This window comes from Calonectris borealis, chromosome 33, assembly GCF_964195595.1.
Source record: "Calonectris borealis chromosome 33, bCalBor7.hap1.2, whole genome shotgun sequence".
In the NCBI taxonomy this organism is placed as follows: domain Eukaryota; kingdom Metazoa; phylum Chordata; class Aves; order Procellariiformes; family Procellariidae; genus Calonectris; species Calonectris borealis.
The window spans coordinates 516,745-536,814 of NC_134344.1; the positions used below are offsets into that span (position 1 = coordinate 516,745).

The window sequence follows — 20,070 nt, forward strand, 5'->3', positions numbered from 1 at the left end:
GAGACGGGATCTGTGCCAAAAGCTCTTACCGCGCCTGGCACAACCCTAAGGCTTCTCCTCGCTATGGATCTGCCGATGCTGGATGAGTTGGGTGCTGCTGGTGAAGCTTTTGGGGCAATCCAGGCAAATAAAGGGTTTCTGCTCCAGGTGGGACCGCTGGTGAACCAGGAGGTTGGAACGACGGTTGAAGCCTCTGCCGCAGTCGGGGCAGTGGTAATCTTTCTCACCGGTGTGCACCAGTCGGTGGTTGGTGAGCCTGGGACGGGTGGAAAAGCTCTTCCCGCAGGTTGGGTCGGGGTGATTGTGCTCGCCGGTGTGGATCCGCCAATGCCGCACCAGTTGGGAGGTGTCACCGAAACGCCGCCCGCATTGGGAGCAATCGTAGGGTCGCTCGCTGGTGTGGATCCGCCCATGCCGCACCAGCTCCGAGCTGTTCTTGAAGCTCTTGTGGCACTCGGGACACTTGTAGGGTCTCTCCCCCGAATGGACGCGGTGATGGATGGTCAACGTTGATCTGTGCCTGAAGCTCTTCCCGCATTCCTCGCACCGGTAAGGTCGTTCGTCCGTGTGCGTCTTCTGATGCCGTAAGAGGGTGGAGCTGACGCGGTAGCTCTTCCCGCAGTCGGGACACTTGTAGGGCAGGTCACCGGTGTGGATGCGTCGGTGGGTGGTCAGGTTGGAGCGACGGTTGAAGCGACGTCCGCAATCCTGGCAGCCGAAGGGTCGTTCGCCCGTGTGTATCCGATGGTGGTTCACCAACGCCGAGCGGCAACGGAAGCTTCTCCCACATTCCTGGCAAGTGTTGGGTGCCTCATCGCTCCCGTTGACCCCTGGGAGTGGAGATCCTCCAAGATGGGTCCTTGGGGACCGCTGCTGGCTGGAGGTTGGGGGTTCCACCAGTGCATCCTCTTGCTCAGGAGCATCCGGCTGCCATTTCTCCTCCTCCTTGGTTGACCCCAGATCTGTTGGGGAGAGAGAACATCCCCAGCAGCCCCCTCCGGCAAGGAGACAGGGAGCAGGGCCGGGGAACCACAGGAGCTATGGCTCAGGAAAACGGTCAGCCAGGAGCCAGATGGTCCCAGCAGAGGATCAAGAAGCCACCTTGAAAAGGGATGGGGACATGGTGGGAGAAGGGTTGGGGTCACGGTGGGAGAAGGGTTGGGATCATGGTGGGAGGAGGGATGGGAACATGGTGGTAGAAGGGATGGGGTCACGGTGGGAGAAGGGTTGGGGTCACAGTGGGAGAAGTGTTGGGATCATGGTGGGAGAAGAGATGGGGTCATGGTGGGAGAAGGTTTGGGGTCATGGTGCGAGAAGGGTTGGGGTCACAGTGGGAGAAGCATTGGGATCATTGTGGGAGAAGAGATGGGGTCATGGTGCAAGAAGGGTTGGGGTCATGGTGGGAGAAGCGTTGGGATCATGGTGGGAGAAAAGATGGGGTCATGGTGGGAGAAGGGTTGGGGTCACGGTGGGAGAAAGGATGGGGTCACGGTGGGAGAAAGGATGGGGTCACGGTGGGAGAAGGGATGGGGACGTGGTGGCAGAAGGTTTGGGATCACGGTGGCAGCAGGGATAAGGTCATGGTGGGAGAAGGGTTGGGGTCATGGTGGGAGAAGGGTTGGGGTCATGGTGGGAGAATTTGGCAGAAGCTTTGGGGCCATGGTGGGAGAAGGGATGGGGACACGGTGGGAGAAGGCATGGGGACGTGGTGGCAGAAGGTTTGGGGTCACGGTGGCAGCAGGGATAAGGTCACGGTGGCAGGAGGGATGAGGACACAGTGGGAGAACGTTTGGGGACACGACGCGGCCCAAGAGCCCTTAGGGACAAGGCACCACCACCACGCCTCCCCAGACGCTTGTCCCCACCAAAGCCACTTCGCAGCCACCCATCCAACCCCCCGCCTTGTCCCCAGCCCCGGGGACTCTCACCCAGCGGGACCCCGGTGTCCCCGTTCCTCTTCGTGGTGTCCCCACCGCAGGCTGTCGGGACCAGGATGAGAGGTGCAGCAGCATCTTCCATGGTCACCACCTCCATGGGGACAACCCTAAAGGGGACAACCCTAAAGGGGACAACCCCGAAAGCCATCACCCCACTTTCCTCCGGGGTTTAGGGTTTTAGAATTTCCCCTAAAAAAGGGATTTTTGGAAAAAAAAACCCAAATCAGTGGGTCCTGGGGGAGTTTGGGGGGCTGGTGGGGGGGGCTTGACCCACCATGGGGCCTGGGGATGGGGAGTGGGGCTATGGGGGGGCTCCCCACTCTGGGCTCCCAGAAGTTTTGGGGGGTCTTATCCCCCCAATGCAGCCTGGCCCAGCTCTGGGGGTCCTGGGGGTCTCCTGGGGGTCTCCTGGGGGGTCCTGGGGGTCTCGCAGGGGTTGTGGGGGGTTCCCCCCCAGTGCAGCCCAGCCCCGCTCTATGCTTCCGGGGGTCCTGGGGGTCTCCTGGGGGTCATGGGGGTCCCCCCCACCCCGGTGTAGCCTGACCCCGCTCTGCTCTCCCGGCGGTTGGGGGGGGGTCTCCCGGGGGTCGTGGGGGTCTCCTGGAGGTCGTGGGGGTCCCCCCCCCAATGCAGCCTGATCCCACTCCGCGCTCCCGGGGGTCGTGGGGGTCTCCCGAGGATCGTGGGGGTCTCCCGGGGGTCGTGGGGGTCCCCCCCCCCCATGCAGCCTGACCCCTCTCTGCTCTCCCGGGGGTCGCGGGGGTCTCCCGAGGATCGTGGGGGTCTCCCGGGGGTCGTGGGGGTCCCCTCTCCGGTGCAACCTGGCCCCACTCCGCGCTCCCGGGAGTCTCACGGGGATCGTGGGGGTCCCCCCCCCCATGCAGCCTGACCCCTCTCCGCTCTCCCGGGGGTCGTGGGGGTCTCCCGAGGATCGTGGGGGTCTCGCGGGGGTCGTGGGGGTCCCCCCACCAGTGCAGCCTGACCCCGCTCCGCGCTCCCGGGGGTCGCGGGGGTCTCCCGGGGGTCCCCCCCCGCCCCCGCCGCCCGGCCGCGCTCCCGGGGGTCGCACCCCTGCCGTTCCCGGGGCTCCCACGCGTGTCTCCCCGGTGGCACCGGGCGCCCCTGACCTAGGAAGTGAATCCACGGGCCGGAGCCGCCTCCCGCAGCTCCAGCCTTGCCTTAACCCTTCAGCTGCCGGCTGGGGGGGGGGGTGGGCGGGCGAATTTTGGGGGGCTGTGGGAAGCCCTGCGCCCCACGGGATGCTGGCAGCGGGGCAGAGCTCCTGCGGACCCCCAAATGAGTGGGGGGGGGGGGGCAGAGTGGGGGTTTGGGCTCTGAACACACACCCCCCCCCCGCCGAAAAAATGGGGGGTAACCCCTTATTTTGAGCACCCACCCGGGGTGGGGAGCAGCGCTGCACCCCAGGGTGGGTATTTTGGGGTGGGGGGGGTGGTGGGGGGGGGGGGGGTGTTTCCCAACCTCCCAGCACCCAAAGGTTTCTCCATCCCTCCAGTGTCGGGGGAGGTTTCGATGTGATCCCAAGAACGAGATTAAGACGCAAACGAGGTCAAATGCCCCCATGTCCTAAACCATTTTTTTTAATTATCAAAAGTAAAACCAAACAGTCCCAGGTCCCTCAGCCGCTCCTCTTCAGGAGAACATCAGACGTTCTCCAGATCCTTCACCGGCTTCGTTGCCCTTCTCTTGGACACGCTCCAGCCCCTCAACGTCCTTCCTGGGGTGAGGGCCCCAAAACTGAACCCAGGATTCGAGGTGCGGCTTCACGGGGGGGACGATCATCTCCCTGCTCCTACTGGCCATGCGACTTCTGATACAGGCCAGGGTGTCGTTGGCCTTCTTGGCCACCTGGGCACGCTGCTGGCTCATGTTCGGCTGTCAACCAGCACCCCCAGGTCCTTCTCCTCTGGGCAGCTTTCCAGCCGCTCTTCCACCAAGGTTGTGGTGACCCAAGGGCAGGACCCGGCACTTGGCCTGGAGAAGAGGAGGTTGAGGGGAGACCTCACCATGCTCTACAATGACCTGAAGGAGGTTGTAGCGAGGTGGGGGTCGGTCTCTTCTCCCAAGTAACAGCGATAGGACGAGAGGAAATGGCCTCAAGTTGCGCCAAGGGAGGTTTAGATTGGACATTGGGAGAAATTTCTTCACCCAAAGGGTTGTCAAGCCTTGGACCAGGCTGCCCAGGGACGTGGTGGAGTCCCCATCCCTGGAGGTATCTAAAAGCCGTGTGGATGAGGCGCTTGGGGACATGGTGTAGTGGGCGTGGGGGGGTTGGGTTGACGGTTGGACTGGATGATCTTAGAGGTCTTTTCCAACCTTGATGATTCTGTGATTCATACGTTGGCCTCAGCCCATGGATCCAGCCTGTCCAGGTCCCTCTGCGGACCCTTCCCACCCTCCAGCAGATCAACGCTCCCGCCCAACTCGGTGTCATCTCCAAACCGAGGGAGCACTCGATCCCCTCGTCCAGATCATTGATGAAGACACTGAACAAGACCCCAAACCTGAGCCCTGGAGAACATCGCTCGTGACCGGCCACCAACTGGACTTAACTCCATCCACCACCACTCTCGGGGCTCCAGCCAGTTTTTTTACCCAACGAAGAGGACGCCCGTCCAAGCCGTTCTCCACCTTCTCCAGGAGAACGTTGTGGGAGACGGTGTCTAAGGCTTTCCCGCAATCCAGGTACGGAAAAAACCCAACTCGGTGCGGTTTAAGGAACCGGAGGCAGGTTTATCGTTAGAAAGACGGAATCCGAAGGGGGTCGGCGGCGGGCGATGGCGGCGGGGTGGGCGACGCGCTCCGAGGTCGTCTTGGCGGTCCCGTTTTTTTTTCCACGTTCCAGGGTTTGTATTTTTCCCCGGCAACGGCACTGCGCTCAACCGAGCCTCGCAAAGCGGAGGTCGCCGTGGCCTCTTATCGTCTTCCGAGGTGGACGTTCTACAGCTCCGTCTCCCCCGCACCCCAAGAGATGGATCCGTTTCCCCTTTATAGAATTTTATTCTTTTATTAATATAAAATAACCCCAAAAGGGGTCTCAAAATCGCAGGTTATCCCTCCCCCCCCTCCCCCCCCCCCTCCCAAATTTTCCAGCTCGGGCGGACGTCGATGCCGCGACGGGGAGAAACCAATTTTGGGAGTCGAAATCTCCCTAAAACAGCATCGTAGAGGAGAAAGGTGGGTTTTTTTTTTTTTTCCTTTTTCACCTCAAAATGACTCAATCTCACCTTGGAGCCCCGTTTCCTTCAGCGCAGGTGGAAAATTCCCCCCTCTCCAAAATCACCCTAAAATACCCCGTGGGAATGATGTTTGCTCCCCCAAAAATAGCCGGGGTCTCATCCCGCGATAAAGACTTTTTTTGGGGGTTTTTTTTGGCCTTATTTTGGTAAAAACAAACAAAATTCAAATATTAGACGGGAAGAGAAGCGGTTCCTGAGCTGACGCCATTTCGTGGTCCACGAGGAACCGGAAGAAGCATCGTTGGTGACACCGAACTTGGAAAATGGGGTGACCTTGACCGTCCCCCTTCATTTTTGGTGGTCCCCAACGTGAGTCCGGTGATGACGGACGAGATCCGAGCTCCGACAAAAACTCTTCCCGCATTGGGCGCAGCTATAGGGTCGTTCACCCGTATGGATACGTTGATGGGCCACCAAGTTGGAGCTTTGACTGAAGCTCTTCCCGCAATCGGGACACGTATAGGGTTTCTCTCCCGTATGGATACGATGATGGGTGATGAGCGTAGAGCTCCCGGTAAAGCTCTTCCCGCAGTCGGGGCACGCGTAGGGTCGTTCGCCCGTATGGATCCGTTGATGAGAGATGAGCTTCGACCTGTTCACGAAGCTCTTCCCGCACTGGGAACACTGGTAGGGTCTTTCACCGGTGTGGACGCGTTGGTGACACGTCAACGAAGAGCTAGCGTTGAAACTCTTCCCGCATTGAGCGCACTTATAGAATTTCTCCCCCGTATGGATCCGGCGGTGCCGTAATAACGTCGAATTCTCGTTAAAACTCTTCCCGCAATCGGGACACGTATAGGGTTTCTCCCCAGTATGGGTACGATGATGGGTGATGAGCGTAGCGCTCTCGGTAAAGCTCTTCCCGCAGTCGGGACACGCGTAGGGTCGTTCGCCCGTATGGATCCGTTGATGAGAGATGAGCCTCGAGCTGTCCACGAAGCTCCTCCCGCACTGGGAACACTGGTAGGGTCTTTCACCGGTGTGGACGCGTTGGTGACGCAGCAGCGAAGAGCTATCGTTGAAACTCTTCCCGCATTGAGCGCACTTATAGAATTTCTCCCCCGTATGGATCCGGCGATGCCGTAATAACGTCGAATTCTCGCTAAAACTCTTCCCGCAATCGGGACACGTATAGGGTTTCTCTCCCGTATGGATTCTCTGATGACGAATTAAAGCCGAGCTCCATGTAAAGCGTTTCCCGCAATCGCGGCAAGCGTAGGGCATGTCGCCTATATGAAGGCGTTGACGTTGAAGGAAATACGAGCTATCGCTAAAACGTTTCCCGCAATCGGGACATCTATAGGGTCGTTCACCCGTACGGGTTTTCCGATGTCGGATACGGGTTGAACGGATACGAAAACTTTTCCCGCAAACGTAAAGTTTTTCCCCCGTATGGATTCTACGATGTTTAACCGACGTCGAACCCTGACCGAAATCTTTCCCGCATTCGGGGCACTTATAGGGTTTTTCACCCTATGGATCCGCCGACGAGCCGCGAACGCCGAATTTTGATGGAAGCGATTGCCGCCTTCGGGGCGCTTATAGGGTTTTTCGCCCGTATGGATCCGTTGATGGGTTAATAAAGCCGAACTGCTGCCGAAACCTTTCCCGCGCTCGTAGCATCCATAGGGGCGTCCGTGGGGTGGTGGTACCCCCAAACCCCTCCGTTTGGTTTCTGGTTGGGGGCGGGGGGGGGGTTGGTGGATGGGGGGGTCCCCCCGTGACTGTAAAAGAAGCTATAGTGGGGTGATGCTATAGGGGAAGGAGGCCGAGGGGGGGGGTGACGGCAGCCCCCCCCCCCCCACTTTTACCCCCCCCAAAAACCCCACCTGTGTGGGGGTCACCCCTCTCCTCCGTGTCCCGGTTTTGGGGGGCTGGTAGGTCCCTTCCTGGCTCCACCCGTGGTGGGGGGGTGGTGTCACATCAAACCTGGGAGAAAATGGGGTGCAAGGTGAAATGGGGGGGTTACCCACGGAGTTGGACCCCCCCCCATCCTTATCTCGGCTTTAGGGGCTACCCTGGCACCCCAAAACAGGGGGGTGGGGGTCATTGGGGGGTGTCAACCAACCCCAGGATGAGTTGGGGTCCCCCATCACAGCCCCCTACCCCTGGGATGAGTTGGGGTCCCCCCATCACAGCCCCCCCCCCGGGATGATTTGGGGGTCCCCCATCACAGCCACTCACCCCCAGGATGAGTTGGGTCCCCCTAACACAGCCCCCCACCCCCGGGATAAATTGGGGTCCCCTGGGATGAGTTGGGGTCCCCCCATTGCAGCCCCCACCCCGGGGATGAGTTGGGGTCCCCTGGGATGAGTTGGGGTGCCCCCATCGCAGCCCCCCCACCCCCAAGTTGAGTTGGGGTCCCCCATTGTAACCCCCCCATCCCCGGGATGATTTGGGGGTCCCCCCCCCATTGCAGCCACCCACCCCCAGGATAAATTGGGGTCCCCTGGGATGAGTTGGGGTCCCCCCATCGCAGCCCCCACCCCCGGGATGAGTTGGGGGTCCCCCATTGTAACCCCCCATCCCCAGGATGATTTGGGGGTCCCCCATTGCACCCACCCACCCCCGGGATAAATTGGGGTCCCCTGGGATGAGTTGGGGTCCCCCCATCGCAGCCCCCACCCCCGGGATGAGTTGGGGGGTCCCCCATTGTAATCCCCCACCCGGGATAATTTGGGGGTCCCCCCATCGCACCCCACCACACCCGGGATAAATTGGGGTCCCCTGGGATGAGTTGGGGTCCCCCCATCGCAGCCCCCACCCCCGGGATGAGTTGGGGGGTCCCCCATTGTAACCCCCCATCCCCGGGATGATTTGGGGGTCCCCCATCGCACCCCACCACACCCGGGATAAATTGGGGTCCCCTGGGATGAGTTGGGGTCCCCCCATCGCAGCCCCCACCCCCGGGATGAGTTGGGGGTCCCCCATTGTAACCCCCCATCCCCGGGATGATTTGGGGGTCCCCCATTGCACCCACCCACCCCCGGGATAAATTGGGGTCCCCTGGGATGAGTTGGGGTCCCCCCATCGCAGCCCCCACCCCCGGGATGAGTTGGGGGGTCCCCCATTGTAATCCCCCACCCGGGATAATTTGGGGGTCCCCCATTGCACCCACCCACCCCCAGGATAAACTGGGGTCCCCTGGGATGAGTTGGGGTCCCCCCATTGCAGCCCCCACCCCCGGGATGAGTTGGGGGTCCCCCATTGTAACCCCCCATCCCCGGGATGATTTGGGGGTCCCCCATTGCACCCACCCACCCCCGGGATAAACTGGGGTCCCCTGGGATGAGTTGGGGTTCCCCCATCGCAGCCCCCACCCCCGGGATGAGTTGGGGGGTCCCCCATTGTAATCCCCCACCCGGGATAATTTGGGGGTCCCCCCATCGCACCCCCCCCACCCCCGGGATGATTTGGGGGTCCCCCGGGATGAGTTGGGGTCCCCCCTCGCACCCCCCCCCCCACCTTGGGGTGCTCGCACCCCGTGGGTGGGGGGTTATTAGGATAAAGCGGGGACCCCCCCCCCCATCACCACCCACCCCCCGCTACCTGCAACTGGGGGGGGGGGGGGGGGCGATTCTCTCCTCCACGCCGTGCACCCCGGTCACGAGTGGGGGGGGGGGGTCCGGCCCCGCCGCGGCGGAGCTGAAGCACGATCGCGGGTGTGGGGGGCGGAAGCGGCGGCTCGGGGCCCTGGAGCGACACGGTCGCGGGGGGGCGTGGTGGGGGGTCGGGGGGGGCGTGGCCCGGGGGGGCGTGGCCTCGGGGTGGGGGATGTCCCGGGTGGGGATGTCCCGGGGGGGGGGGGGTTGGGGGGGGGGTGTGTGATACACGCGTGGGTATGTACACGCGTGCGTATGTACACTATAGGTGCAAATGCGTGTGTGGGCGCCTATAGGCGTTGTTCCGGGGGGAGGGGGGCGTGGGGGGGGTCTGCGTGGGGGTGTGTAGATGCGTGTGCGTATAGGGGTGTCTATAGGTGTGCGGGGGGGGTGTATACGTGTGGATAGGCGTGTGCGTGCGTGCGTATATGTGCGTGTATGTGGGGGGGGAGTGAATATATGTGTATACAGGTGTATAGGGGAGTGTATATGCGTGTGTATGTGCCTGCGTGTGTGCATATAGGGGTGTGTGTATGGGTGTGTATGTATGTGCGTATGTGTGTATATGCATATATGTGTGTATGGCAGCGAATATATGTGTATACATGTGTATAGGGGAGTATGTATGTGTGTATATGCGCCTATGTGTGTGCATATAGGGGTGTATATGTGTGTGTATGTATGTGCATGTGTGTGATGCATATATGTGTGTATGGCAGCGAATATATGTGTATACATGTGTATAGGGGAGTATATATGTGTGTATATGTGCCTATGTGTGTGCATATAGGGGTGTATATGTGTGTGTATGTATGTGCGTATGTGTGTGATGCATATATGTGTGTATGGCAGTGAATATATGTGTATACATGTGTATAGGGGAGTATATATGTGTGTATATGTGCCTATGTGTGTGCATATAGGGGTGTATATGTGTGTGTATGTATGTGCGTATGTGTGTGATGCATATATGTGTGTACGGCAGTGAATATATGTGTATACAGGTGTATAGGGGAGTATATATGTGTGTATATGTGCATATGCGTGTGCATATAGGGGTGTATATGTGTGTGTATATGGGTGTGTGTGTATGTGCGTATGTGTGTGATGCATATATGTGTGTACGGCAGTGAATATATGTGTATACATGTGTATAGGGGAGTATGTATGTGTGTATATGCGCCTATGTGTGTGCATATAGGGGTGTATATGTGTGTGTATATGGGTGTATGGGTGAGTATGTATGTGCGTATGTGTGTATATGCATATACGTGTGTATGGGTGTGAATATATATGTATACATGTGTATAGGGGAGTATATATGTGTGTATATGTGCATATGCGTGTGCATATAGGGGTGTATATGTGTGTGTATGTATGTGCGTATGTGTGTGATGCATATATGTGTGTATGGCAGCAAATATATGTGTATACGGTGTATAGGGGAGTATATATGTGTGTATATGTGCATATGTGTGTGCATATAGGGGTGTATATGTGTGTGTATGTATGTGCATGTGTGTGATGCATATATGTGTGTATGGCAGCAAATATATGTGTATACATGTGTATAGGGGAGTATGTATGTGTGTATATGCGCCTATGTGTGTGCATATAGGGGTGTATATGTGTGTGTGTATGGGTGAGTATGTATGTGCGTATGTGTGTATATGCATATATGTGTGTATGGCAGCGAATATATGTGTATACATGTGTATAGGGGAGTATATATGTGTGTATATGTGCCTATGTGTGTGCATATAGGGGTGTATATGTGTGTGTATGTATGTGCGTATGTGTGTGATGCATATATGTGTGTATGGCAGTGAATATATGTGTATACAGGTGTATAGGGGAGTATATATGTGTGTATATGTGCATATGCGTGTGCATATAGGGGTGTATATGTGTGTGTATATGGGTGTGTGTGTATGTGCGTATGTGTGTGATGCATATATGTGTGTACGGCAGTGAATATATGTGTATACATGTGTATAGGGGAGTATGTATGTGTGTATATGTGCCTATGTGTGTGCATATAGGGGTGTATATGTGTGTGTATGTATGTGCGTATGTGTGTGATGCATATATGTGTGTATGGCAGCGAATATATGTGTATACATGTGTATAGGGGAGTATGTATGTGTGTATATGCGCCTATGTGTGTGCATATAGGGGTGTATATGTGTGTGTATATGGGTGTATGGGTGAGTATGTATGTGCGTATGTGTGTATATGCATATATGTGTGTATGGCAGCGAATATATGTGTATACATGTGTATAGGGGAGTATATATGTGTGTATATGCGCCTATGTGTGTGCATATAGGGGTGTATATGTGTGTGTATGTATGTGCGTATGTGTGTGATGCATATATGTGTGTATGGCAGTGAATATATGTGTATACATGTGTATAGGGGAGTATATATGTGTGTATATGTGCATATGCGTGTGCATATAGGGGTGTATATGTGTGTGTATATGGGTGTGTGTGTATGTGCGTATGTGTGTGATGCATATATGTGTGTACGGCAGTGAATATATGTGTATACATGTGTATAGGGGAGTATATATGTGTGTATATGTGCATATGCGTGCATAAAGCTGTGTGTATACATGCGTATGGGGGTGTATATATGTGCATATGTGTGTGTATGCATATATGTGTGTACGGCATGTGTATATACATGCGTGTGTATACATGTGCATAGGTGTGTATACATGTGCATAGGTGTGTATACATATGCATACATATGTGCCTATACCTGTATGTGTGTATGGGTGTGTATATACATATATGCAGGTGTATATACGTATGTACATGTACGTGTGTGTGCGTGCATAGGGGTGTGTGTATATATGTGCGTACGTGTGTGTGCACATGTATATGTGTGTACAGGTGTATGGATGTATATATATGCATATATGTGCGTGTGCATACGTACACCTGTGTGTATATGTATCTGTGTATGCCCTTAGGTGTACGTATACATGTGCGTATATATGTATATATGTTTGTGTGTCTGTAGGGGTGTATGCACGTGTGCACCTATATGCACACCCCAAGGGGTGTCTGTGTGTATAGGCGTGTGTATACATGTCTATACGTGTCTATATGTATCTATACGTGCCTATAGGCCCCATTTCGGCCTCTAGCAGCCCCACCGCCCCCCTTTTCCCCGCAGACCCCCGCCCCACCCCACCCGAGCACCCCCAAACCCCCACTAGAGACCTAAATTTCCACGGGGGGCGGGGGGGACACGACTTTATTAACGGGGTCGAATGGCTTTAACGGGCTTTAAAGGAGGCAGCCGCCATCTTGAGGCGCGGCGGCGGCGGCGTAAAACAAGATGGCGGCGCCCACTTAGGCCTCCACCGCCGGCTTTTCCCGGCCCCGTCTTGAGGAGGAGCGGGGCCAGGCGGAGCGAGGCGACTTATTACTCATCGCTCCTCACCTCCGCGCCCTGCTCGAGGCCGCCGGGAACCGGGCGGGCCGTGGAGACGACGGGCGGCGGCGGGGAGCTGGGGGCCGCCATGGCGTACGGCAAGAAGAGGAGGGTGGGGTCACTGACCTCCGCTTCCGCTTCCGGTGGCGGGTGCGGTGCGCGTAGCCGGCGGCGGAGGGGGGGGACGTGGAGCCGCTGTGGCGGAGCGGGAGGTAAACACAGGCCGCGGCCCCGCCTTGGGGGGGGTGACGGGGGTGGGGGGAGCTTTGGGGGGGGCAGGGGGTTGGGGGGAGCTTTGGGGGGGTGGGTGGGGGTGTTGGGGGGGCCGTGGGGGAGGGAGATATGGGGGGACAGTACGGGGGAGGGGGGCTATGGGGGGGATATAGGGGTCATGGGAGGGGTGGGGGGGATTGGAGGGATGGGGGGGGATATGGGGGGCAGTGCAGTGGGGGGGGCTTTTGGGGGGGCATTCCAGGGATGAAGGGGGGGCATTGGGGGGATATGGGGGGAAGTGCAGTGGGGGGGGCCTTTTGGGGGGCATTGGAGGGATGTGGGGGGGGGCATTGGGGAGATATGGGGGGAAGTGCAGTGGGGGAGCATTTGGGGGGGCATTGGAGGGATGAAGGGGGGGCATTGGGGGGATATGAGGGGAAGTGCAGTGGGGGGGCCTTTTGGGGGGCATTCGAGGGATGTGGGGGGGGCATTGGGGGGATATGAGGGGAAGTGCAGTGGGGGGGCCTTTTGGGGGGCATTGGATGGATATAGGGGTCATTGGAGGGGTGAGGGGTATGTGGGGGGGCGTTGGGGGGGATATGGGGGGCAGTGCAGTGGGGGGGCTTTGGGGGGCATTGGATGGATATAGGGGTCATTGGAGGGGTGAGGGGCATGTGGGGGGGCGTTGGGGGGGATATGGGGGGCAGTGCAGTAGGGGGGGCTTTGGGGGGGCATTGGAGAGATGTGGGGGGGCATTGGGGGGGATATGGAGGGCAGTGCAGTGGGGGGGGCCTTTTGGGGGGGCATTGGAGGGATGTGGGGGGGGATTGGGGAGAGATGGGGGGCAGTGCAGTGGGGGGGCATTTGGGGGGCATTGGATGGATATAGGGGTCATTGGAGGGGTGAGGGGTATGTGGGGGGGCGTTGGGGGGGATATGGGGGGCAGTGCAGTGGGGAGGGCTTTTGGGGGCATTGGAGGGATGTGGGGGGGGCATTGGGGAGATATGGGGGGCAGTGCAGTGGGGGAGCATTTGGGGGGGCATTGGAGGGATGTGGGGGGCATTGGGGGGGATATGGAGGGCAGTGCAGTGGGGGGGCATTTGGGGGGACATTAGGGGGATGTGGGGGGGCATTGGATGGCTATAGGGGTCATTGGAGGGGTGAGGGGCATGTGGGGGGATATGGGGGGCAGTGCAGTGGTGGGGGGATTTGGGGGGGCATTGGAGGGGTTTGGGGGGGTATTGGAGGCCTTTTGGGGGAGATTACAGGGATGTGGGGGCATTGGGGGGAGATGGGGGGCATTGGAGGGGTGGGGGGGCATCTGGGGGGGCATTAGAGGGATATGGGGGACAGCGCAGTGGTGGGATGTGGGGGGAAATTGGAAGGATACGGGGGGGCAATGCATCGGGGGGGTGGGGAGAGGGAATTGGGGTGGGGGGGGAGCACCCCCTGGGGTGCGGAAGAGGGGGGGCTGACCTTTTCCCGTTTTTTTTCCAGCCCCCCCCATCCTGTCTCGGCCGATCCAGATCCCACGTCATCGTCCCCGGCGTCGGGGGGGGCAGCAGGGGGGTGTCTCTGTTTGGGGGGGGGGGGCCTTGCCCCCACTCCTTCCACCCCCACCCCCCCCCTCTTCTGGCTCACCCCCAAAATGAAATAGGGCCCCTTGCTCGGCGCGGGGTGGGCTGGCGCTGAATGGCCCCCCCGCTAAAATGTTGGCCCCCCCCTGAAGCGAAACGAACCCCGACGTCGTCCGGGTTGGGGGGGATCCCGTCATGGGGGACGCGGAGGAGGGGCTGGTTTGGGGGTCAAACGGAGGGGACGGACGCCGGACACCCCCCGGGCAGCTGGGGGTCTCCCCGGGGGCGGATGAAGAGGAAGCGGGGGCGGCCATTTCGGGGGGGGCGCGCGACGGTGAGGACGCCAGGACCCCCCCGAAAGTGATAGGAGAGGAAGAGGAGGAGGAGGAGGAGGAAGAGCTGGACCCCAGGATACAGGTGAGGGGTGGGTGCGGGAAGGGTCTTTTTCCCAGTTCCCCCCATTGTTTTTTGGGGGGGGTGGGGGGGGGGACAGCGGATTTGGGGGTTGCGTTTCTCTTCCCTCACCCTGCGTTTGGCTTCTCCCTTCCCCAGGAGGAGCTGGAGCATCTCAACCAGGCCAACGAGGAGATCAACCGCGTGGAGCTCCAGCTGGACGTGAGCTGCTCCCCAGTCCCTAACTGGTTTCCCAGTCCCTAACTGGTTTCCCAGTCCCTAACTGGTTTCCCAGTCCCTAACTGGTCCCCCAGTCACTGGTCCCCAGTCCTTAGCTGGTCTGCCAGTCTTTCAGTGGTCCCCCAGCCCTTAACTGGTCCCCCGGTCCTTGTTCATGGTACTTAACTGGCCCCCAGTCCTTGGCCCCCAGTCCTTAATTGGGTCCCCCAGCCCTTAACTGGTCCCCCAGTCTTTGTTCCTGGTGCTTAACTGGTCCCCCCATTCCTTAACTGGTCTCCCAGTCCTTATCTCCTAGTCCATAACTGGTCCTTCAGTCCCTAACAGGTCCCCCAGTCCTTGTTCCTGGTCTCTAACTGGTTCCCCAGTCCTCGTTCCCCAGTCCTTAGCTGGCCCCCCAGTCCCTAACTGGTTGCCCAGTCTTTTTTCCCCAGTCCTTAACTGGGTCCCCCAGCCCTTAACTGGTCCCCCAGTCTTTGTTTCCGGTCCTTAACTGGTCCCCCCAGTCCTTAACTGGTCCCTCAATCCCTAATGGGTCCCCCAGTCCTTGTTCCCAGTCCCTAACTGGTTCCCCAGTCCTCGTTCCCCAGTCCTTAGCTGGCCCCCCAGTCCCTAAATGATCCCCCAGTCCTTGTTCTCCAGCCCTTAGCTGGTCTGCCAGTCTTTAACTGGTCTCCCAGTCCTTAACTGGGTCCCTTGGCCCTTAACTGGTCCCCCAGTCTTTGTTCCCGGCCCTTAACTGGTCCTCCCAGTCCTTAACTGGTCCCCCGGTTCTTGTCCTCCAGTCTTCAGCTGGTCTGCCGGTCTTTAACTGGTCCTTAACTGGGTCTCTCCAGCCCTTAACTGGTTCCCCCAGTCTTTGTTCCCAGCCCTTAAGTGGTCTCCCTGGTCCTTAACTGGTCTCCCTGGTCCTTAACTGGGTCCCCCAGCCCTTAACTGGTCCCCCAGTCTTTGTTCCCAGCCCTTAAGTGGTCTCCCTGGTCCTTAACTGGATCCCCCAGCCCTTAACTGGTCCCCCAGTCTTTATTCCCAGCCCTTAAGTGGTCTCCCTGGTCCTTAAGTGGTCTCCCTGGTCCTTAAGTGGTCTCCCTGGTCCTTAACTGGGTCCTCCAGCCCTTAACTGGTCCTCCAGTCTTTGTTCCCAGCCCTTAAGTGGTCTCCCTGGTCCTTAAGTGGTCTCCCTGGTCCTTAACTGGGTCCACCAGCCCTTAACTGGTCCCCCAGTCTTTGTTCCCAGCCCTTAAGTGGTCTTCCTGGTCCTTAACTGGGTCCCCCAACCCTTAACTGGTCCCCCAGTCTTTGTTCCCAGCCCTTAAGTGGTCTCCCTGGTCCTTAAGTGGTCTCCCTGGTCCTTAACTGGGTCCCCCAGCCCTTAACTGGTCCCCCAGTCTTTGTTCCCAGCCCTTAACTGGTCTCCCTGGTCCTTAACTGGTCTCCCTGGTCCTTAACTGGGTCCCCCAGTCCTTAACTGGGTCCCCCAGCCCTTAACTGGTCCCCCGGTCTTTGTTCCCAGCCCTTAAGTGGTCTCCCTGGTCCTTAACTGGTCTCCCTGGTCCTTAACTGGGTCCCCCAACCCTTAACTGGTCCCCCAGTCTTTGTTCCCAGCCCTTAAGTGGTCTCCCTGGTCCTTAACTGGGTCCCCCAGCCCTTAACTGGTCCCCCAGTCTTTATTCCCAGCCCTTAAGTGGTCTCCCTGGTCCTTAAGTGGTCTCCCTGGTCCTTAAGTGGTCTCCCTGGTCCTTAACTGGGTCCTCCAGCCCTTAACTGGTCCTCCAGTCTTTGTTCCCAGCCCTTAAGTGGTCTACCTGGTCCTTAAGTGGTCTCCCTGGTCCTTAACTGGGTCCCCCAGCCCTTAGCTGGTCCTCCAGTCTTTGTTCCCAGTCCTTAAGTGGTCTCCCTGGTCCTTAACTGGGTCCCCCAACCCTTAACTGGTCCCCCAGTCTTTGTTCCCAGCCCTTAAGTGGTCTCCCTGGTCCTTAAGTGGTCTCCCTGGTCCTTAACTGGGTCCCCCAGCCCTTAACTGGTCCCCCAGTCTTTGTTCCCAGCCCTTAAGTGGTCTCCCTGGTCCTTAAGTGGTCTCCCTGGTCCTTAACTGGTCCTCCAGTCTTTGTTCCCAGCCCTTAACTGGTCTCCCTGGTCCTTAAGTGATCTCCCCGGTCCTAAACCGGTCCCCCAGTCCTTAACTGGTCACCTTCACTCCAATCCCTGCCGGATTTTGGACTGGGTGGACTGGTTGGATGGGAAAACCCGCAACTGAGGGATCTCCCTGGGTACGACGAGGGCCAGGAGGACACGGAGATGAGATGTTCCATGCTCCTCACCTCCAGGAAGCCCGCACCGCCTATCGACGAATCCTTTCCGAATCGGCGAGGAAGCTCAACGCTCAAGGTTCCCAGTTGGGCAACTGCATCGAGAAAGCTCGACCCTACTACGAAGCTCGACGTCTCGCCAAGGAGGTACCGGCATCACCCGAGGGTGTAAAAAAAAAAAAAAAATGGGTGGGGGTTGGTTTTTCTTTTCTTTCCCGACGTCGTAACCCCCCGCCGTTTCCCCCGTTCGTCTCGCAAGGCTCAACAGGAGACGCAAAAAGCGGCGTTGCGTTACGAGCGAGCCGTCAGCATGCACAACGCCGCGCGCGAGATGGTCTTCGTGGCCGAACAGGGGGTGATGGCCGACAAGAACCGGTTGGATCCCACCTGGCAGGAGATGCTCAACCACGCTACTTGCAAAGTATGGACTTGGGAGGGATCTTTATATCCCTAGGGAAGTTGGGATGAGGACTGGAAGAAGACGGCTGGAGGTTGGGGATGGGGGGGGGATTCCTGCTTCTGAAGGGGTTTTTTGGGGTGGCTCCAGGTCAACGAGGCGGAGGAAGAGAGGTTGAGGAGCGAACGGGAGCACCAACGCGTCACCCAGTTGTGTCAACAAGCCGAGGCCAAGGTCCAAGCCCTCCAGAAGTCCCTCAAGCGCGTCATCGTTAAGAGCAAACCTTATTTCGAGCTGAAAGCCCAGTTCAACCAGATCCTCGAGGTACTGGGGCGGGGGACACGCGGCTCTGCCGGGCCGCCTCGGCCTGGTGAGGGATTACGGGGATCCTATTTTTGGGGAAGGATCCTCCCGCTTTCTACCAGTTTTTGGGAATTGAGGGGAGAAAAGGAGGTTGGTGAGGGGGATCTGCTTCGCGTTTTGGGAAGGGACGTTGGGACGCGGTGGTGGCCGATGCCATCTCCTGTCCTCCTGCAGGAGCACAAGGCCAAGGTGACGGCGCTGGAGCGGTTGGTATCCCAAGCCAAAACGCGTTATTCGGTGGCCCTGCGTAACCTAGAACAGATCAGCGAACAAATCCACGCTCGACGTCTCCAACGCCTCATCGTTCGACGAGCTTCACCGGTGGGAGCCGAAGCCAGTCCCCAACACTCCGGTACCGAGGTGGGGGTGACAAAAGGGACAAATTTGGGGGCCGAATGTCCCCCAACCGACACGCTTTCGGTGCTCAGCCTTCAAACCATCGCCTCCGACTTGCAGAAGTTCGATTCGGTCGAACATTTATTGGGTTTGTCGGACGCTACCAGCCTCAACAGCGACGAGCTGGAGGAACGAGAGCAGCGACGGGGCGGGCAGGGTCACTTCAAACATCACCGAAGCATCAGCCTTTAGCCCCGCCCCTCCCTCTTTTGGGGAACCCCAAAAAGACGGAGCGGGGTCGGTGGGTGCTGCCGTTATCTCCCGCAGAAGGGGGAGGACGGAGATGAGGGGGCGACGCTTGGAAGCCCCTTGTTGACCAAGATGATGCCGTTGGGGGCGGGGGCCCAAAATTGGGGGGGTTTTGGGGTTCACCCCTCCGAATTCGGTGGATCAATTTAGCCCCGCCCCTCCTTCTTTTGGGGAACCCCAAAAAGACGGAGCGGGGTCGGTGGGTGCTGCCGTTATCTCCCGCAGAAGGGGGAGGACGGAGATGAGGGGGCGACGCTTGGAAGCCCCTTGTTGACCGAGGTGATGTCGTTGGGGGCGGGGGCCCAAAATTTGGGGGGCTGTTGGGGTTCACCCCTCCGAATTCGGTGGATCAATTTGGGGGGGGTCGGCGGGAGCCGAGTCCTGTGGGACTCTGCGTGCCCGGCGTTGGGAATACCGAGTTAAGCTGCCCGTTGGGTGTTGGCAGTGAGCGGCTGGGTGGGCGAAGCTGCTAACGAAGCTGCTAACGAAGCTGCTCAGTTGTGGCCCCTCCTCGGCGCAGGAGCTGCACCCCTAAAAGGGTCGGGGCGGGGGGCCATACCGGGGACCCTGCCCGGCAGGTTTGGGGGGGGGGGCGGGGATACAACATCCCCCTGCCCGTCCCCGCTCCGTTCACCCCAGCCCCGTTTTTTTGGGGTTATTTCCCCCCTTTTCCAGCAAAAAGCGAGACAGAAATCAAATTGCACTAACAGGAGGGGGGGGCCCCCCAGCCGTTTCGGGGTACGGGGAGGCGGGGGGGCTGCGGCCGTGCCGGGGCTGTGATGAGAACCGCGGCGGTTCGAGGCAGCCCCGGGGGCGGTCGGAGTGTATTTTCCGGTGAGTAAAAATTTATTCCCTCCCCCTTCCATGTGGTTTTATTCGTTCGGGTACCCCCAAAAACCACCTCCTCCCCTCCCCCCCCATGATATTCCGACATTTGGGAAGGAGGTCGAAGCCTTGCGGGGGGGGGGTAACGGCGTTGGGAACGGGATCGGTGCAGCCCTACGGGGGCGATTTTGCTTCCCGCGAGGTTTTCAAAAGCCATCACGGGGACGAGGTCAAAGTTTGAAAAACCAAGCCGATAGCCCCAAATATTATTAACGGAAATCAAAAATGGTTATTATTAATAATGACGTTAATAGTCACACCCTAAATTTTTCCTTATTAATGATTGGAAAAATGACACCGGGTTTTTAAATATGGAAATTCCCTTCTGATTCCCCAAAGGGTTGATTGAATGGGTTCAGTTTTAACCATTTACTCGATTTTTTCTTTTTTTTTATAAAGAATCTGGATTTCCTTCGGGCTGGGGTTTTGGGGTAACATCCGGCTGTTTTGGGGGGGGTACAAGGTGTTGCTCCTGTTCTTCCCCTTGGATTTTACCCGGCGTTTCAGAGCCAGCTCGAAGGATTGGAGGGAAAATAGGAAATTTGGGGGAAATAGGGGAAAATGGGGGGGGGGTCAGTACCTGGATTTTTCTTGGGAAGGGGGGGGGGGGGGCAGGGGATTGGAAACGCCCCCCCCCCCCAGATTTGGGGTTCCCTGGGGTTTGTGGCTGGGAAGGGAGGAAGCTGGTGGCACCCCAAGGGATGTGGGGGTCCCATCTCTGTGCCCCCCACCCCAAAACACAGTGGGGTAGGGTGCCCATCACCCCAAGGGTTTTGGGGTCCTATTGCTGGCACCCCAAGGGATTTGG

At 58.4% G+C, this 20,070-nt stretch overlaps 3 protein-coding genes across 3 annotated transcripts; 1 reads left to right on the forward strand and 2 right to left on the reverse strand.

The window, feature by feature from the left end:
* Nucleotides 1-45: 45 nt before the first annotated feature.
* On the reverse strand, nt 46-3,054 carry LOC142074180 (uncharacterized). Its single transcript, XM_075134692.1, has 3 exons — nt 3,007-3,054; nt 1,929-2,059; nt 46-962 (listed from the first exon to the last, which is right to left on the reverse strand). Exons 2-3 carry the CDS (start codon nt 2,032-2,034, stop codon nt 46-48), a joined length of 1,023 nt encoding a protein of 340 aa, XP_074990793.1. The 5' UTR covers nt 2,035-2,059; nt 3,007-3,054.
* A 1,979-nt stretch (nt 3,055-5,033) lies between these two features.
* On the reverse strand, nt 5,034-6,522 carry LOC142074182 (uncharacterized). Its single transcript, XM_075134695.1, has one exon. The coding sequence runs from the start codon at nt 6,416-6,418 to the stop codon at nt 5,483-5,485; it is 936 nt and encodes a 311-aa protein (XP_074990796.1). The 5' UTR covers nt 6,419-6,522; the 3' UTR covers nt 5,034-5,482.
* A 5,855-nt stretch (nt 6,523-12,377) lies between these two features.
* SH3BP5L (SH3 binding domain protein 5 like) lies at nt 12,378-18,974 on the forward strand. Its single transcript, XM_075134684.1, has 7 exons — nt 12,378-12,455; nt 13,954-14,450; nt 14,586-14,648; nt 16,991-17,119; nt 17,232-17,393; nt 17,520-17,693; nt 17,907-18,974. Exons 2-7 carry the CDS (start codon nt 14,229-14,231, stop codon nt 18,318-18,320), a joined length of 1,164 nt encoding a protein of 387 aa, XP_074990785.1. The 5' UTR covers nt 12,378-12,455; nt 13,954-14,228; the 3' UTR covers nt 18,321-18,974.
* The last annotated feature ends 1,096 nt before the right edge of the window (nt 18,975-20,070 follow it).

Coding starts and splice junctions, on each gene's coding strand:
- LOC142074182 (XM_075134695.1), bottom strand. CDS start 6,418: ATGCCCTACGCTTGCCGCGATTGCGGGAAACGCTTTACATGGAGCTCG.
- SH3BP5L (XM_075134684.1), top strand. CDS start 14,229: ATGGGGGACGCGGAGGAGGGGCTGGTTTGGGGGTCAAACGGAGGGGAC. Junction 14,451..14,585: donor AGCTGGACCCCAGGATACAG/GTGAGGGGTGGG, acceptor TCCCTTCCCCAG/GAGGAGCTGGAGCATCTCAA. Junction 17,694..17,906: donor AGTTCAACCAGATCCTCGAG/GTACTGGGGCGG, acceptor GTCCTCCTGCAG/GAGCACAAGGCCAAGGTGAC.
- LOC142074180 (XM_075134692.1), bottom strand. CDS start 2,034: ATGGAGGTGGTGACCATGGAAGATGCTGCTGCACCTCTCATCCTGGTC. Junction 963..1,928: donor GGACACCGGGGTCCCGCTGG/GTGAGAGTCCCC, acceptor TCTCCCCAACAG/ATCTGGGGTCAACCAAGGAG.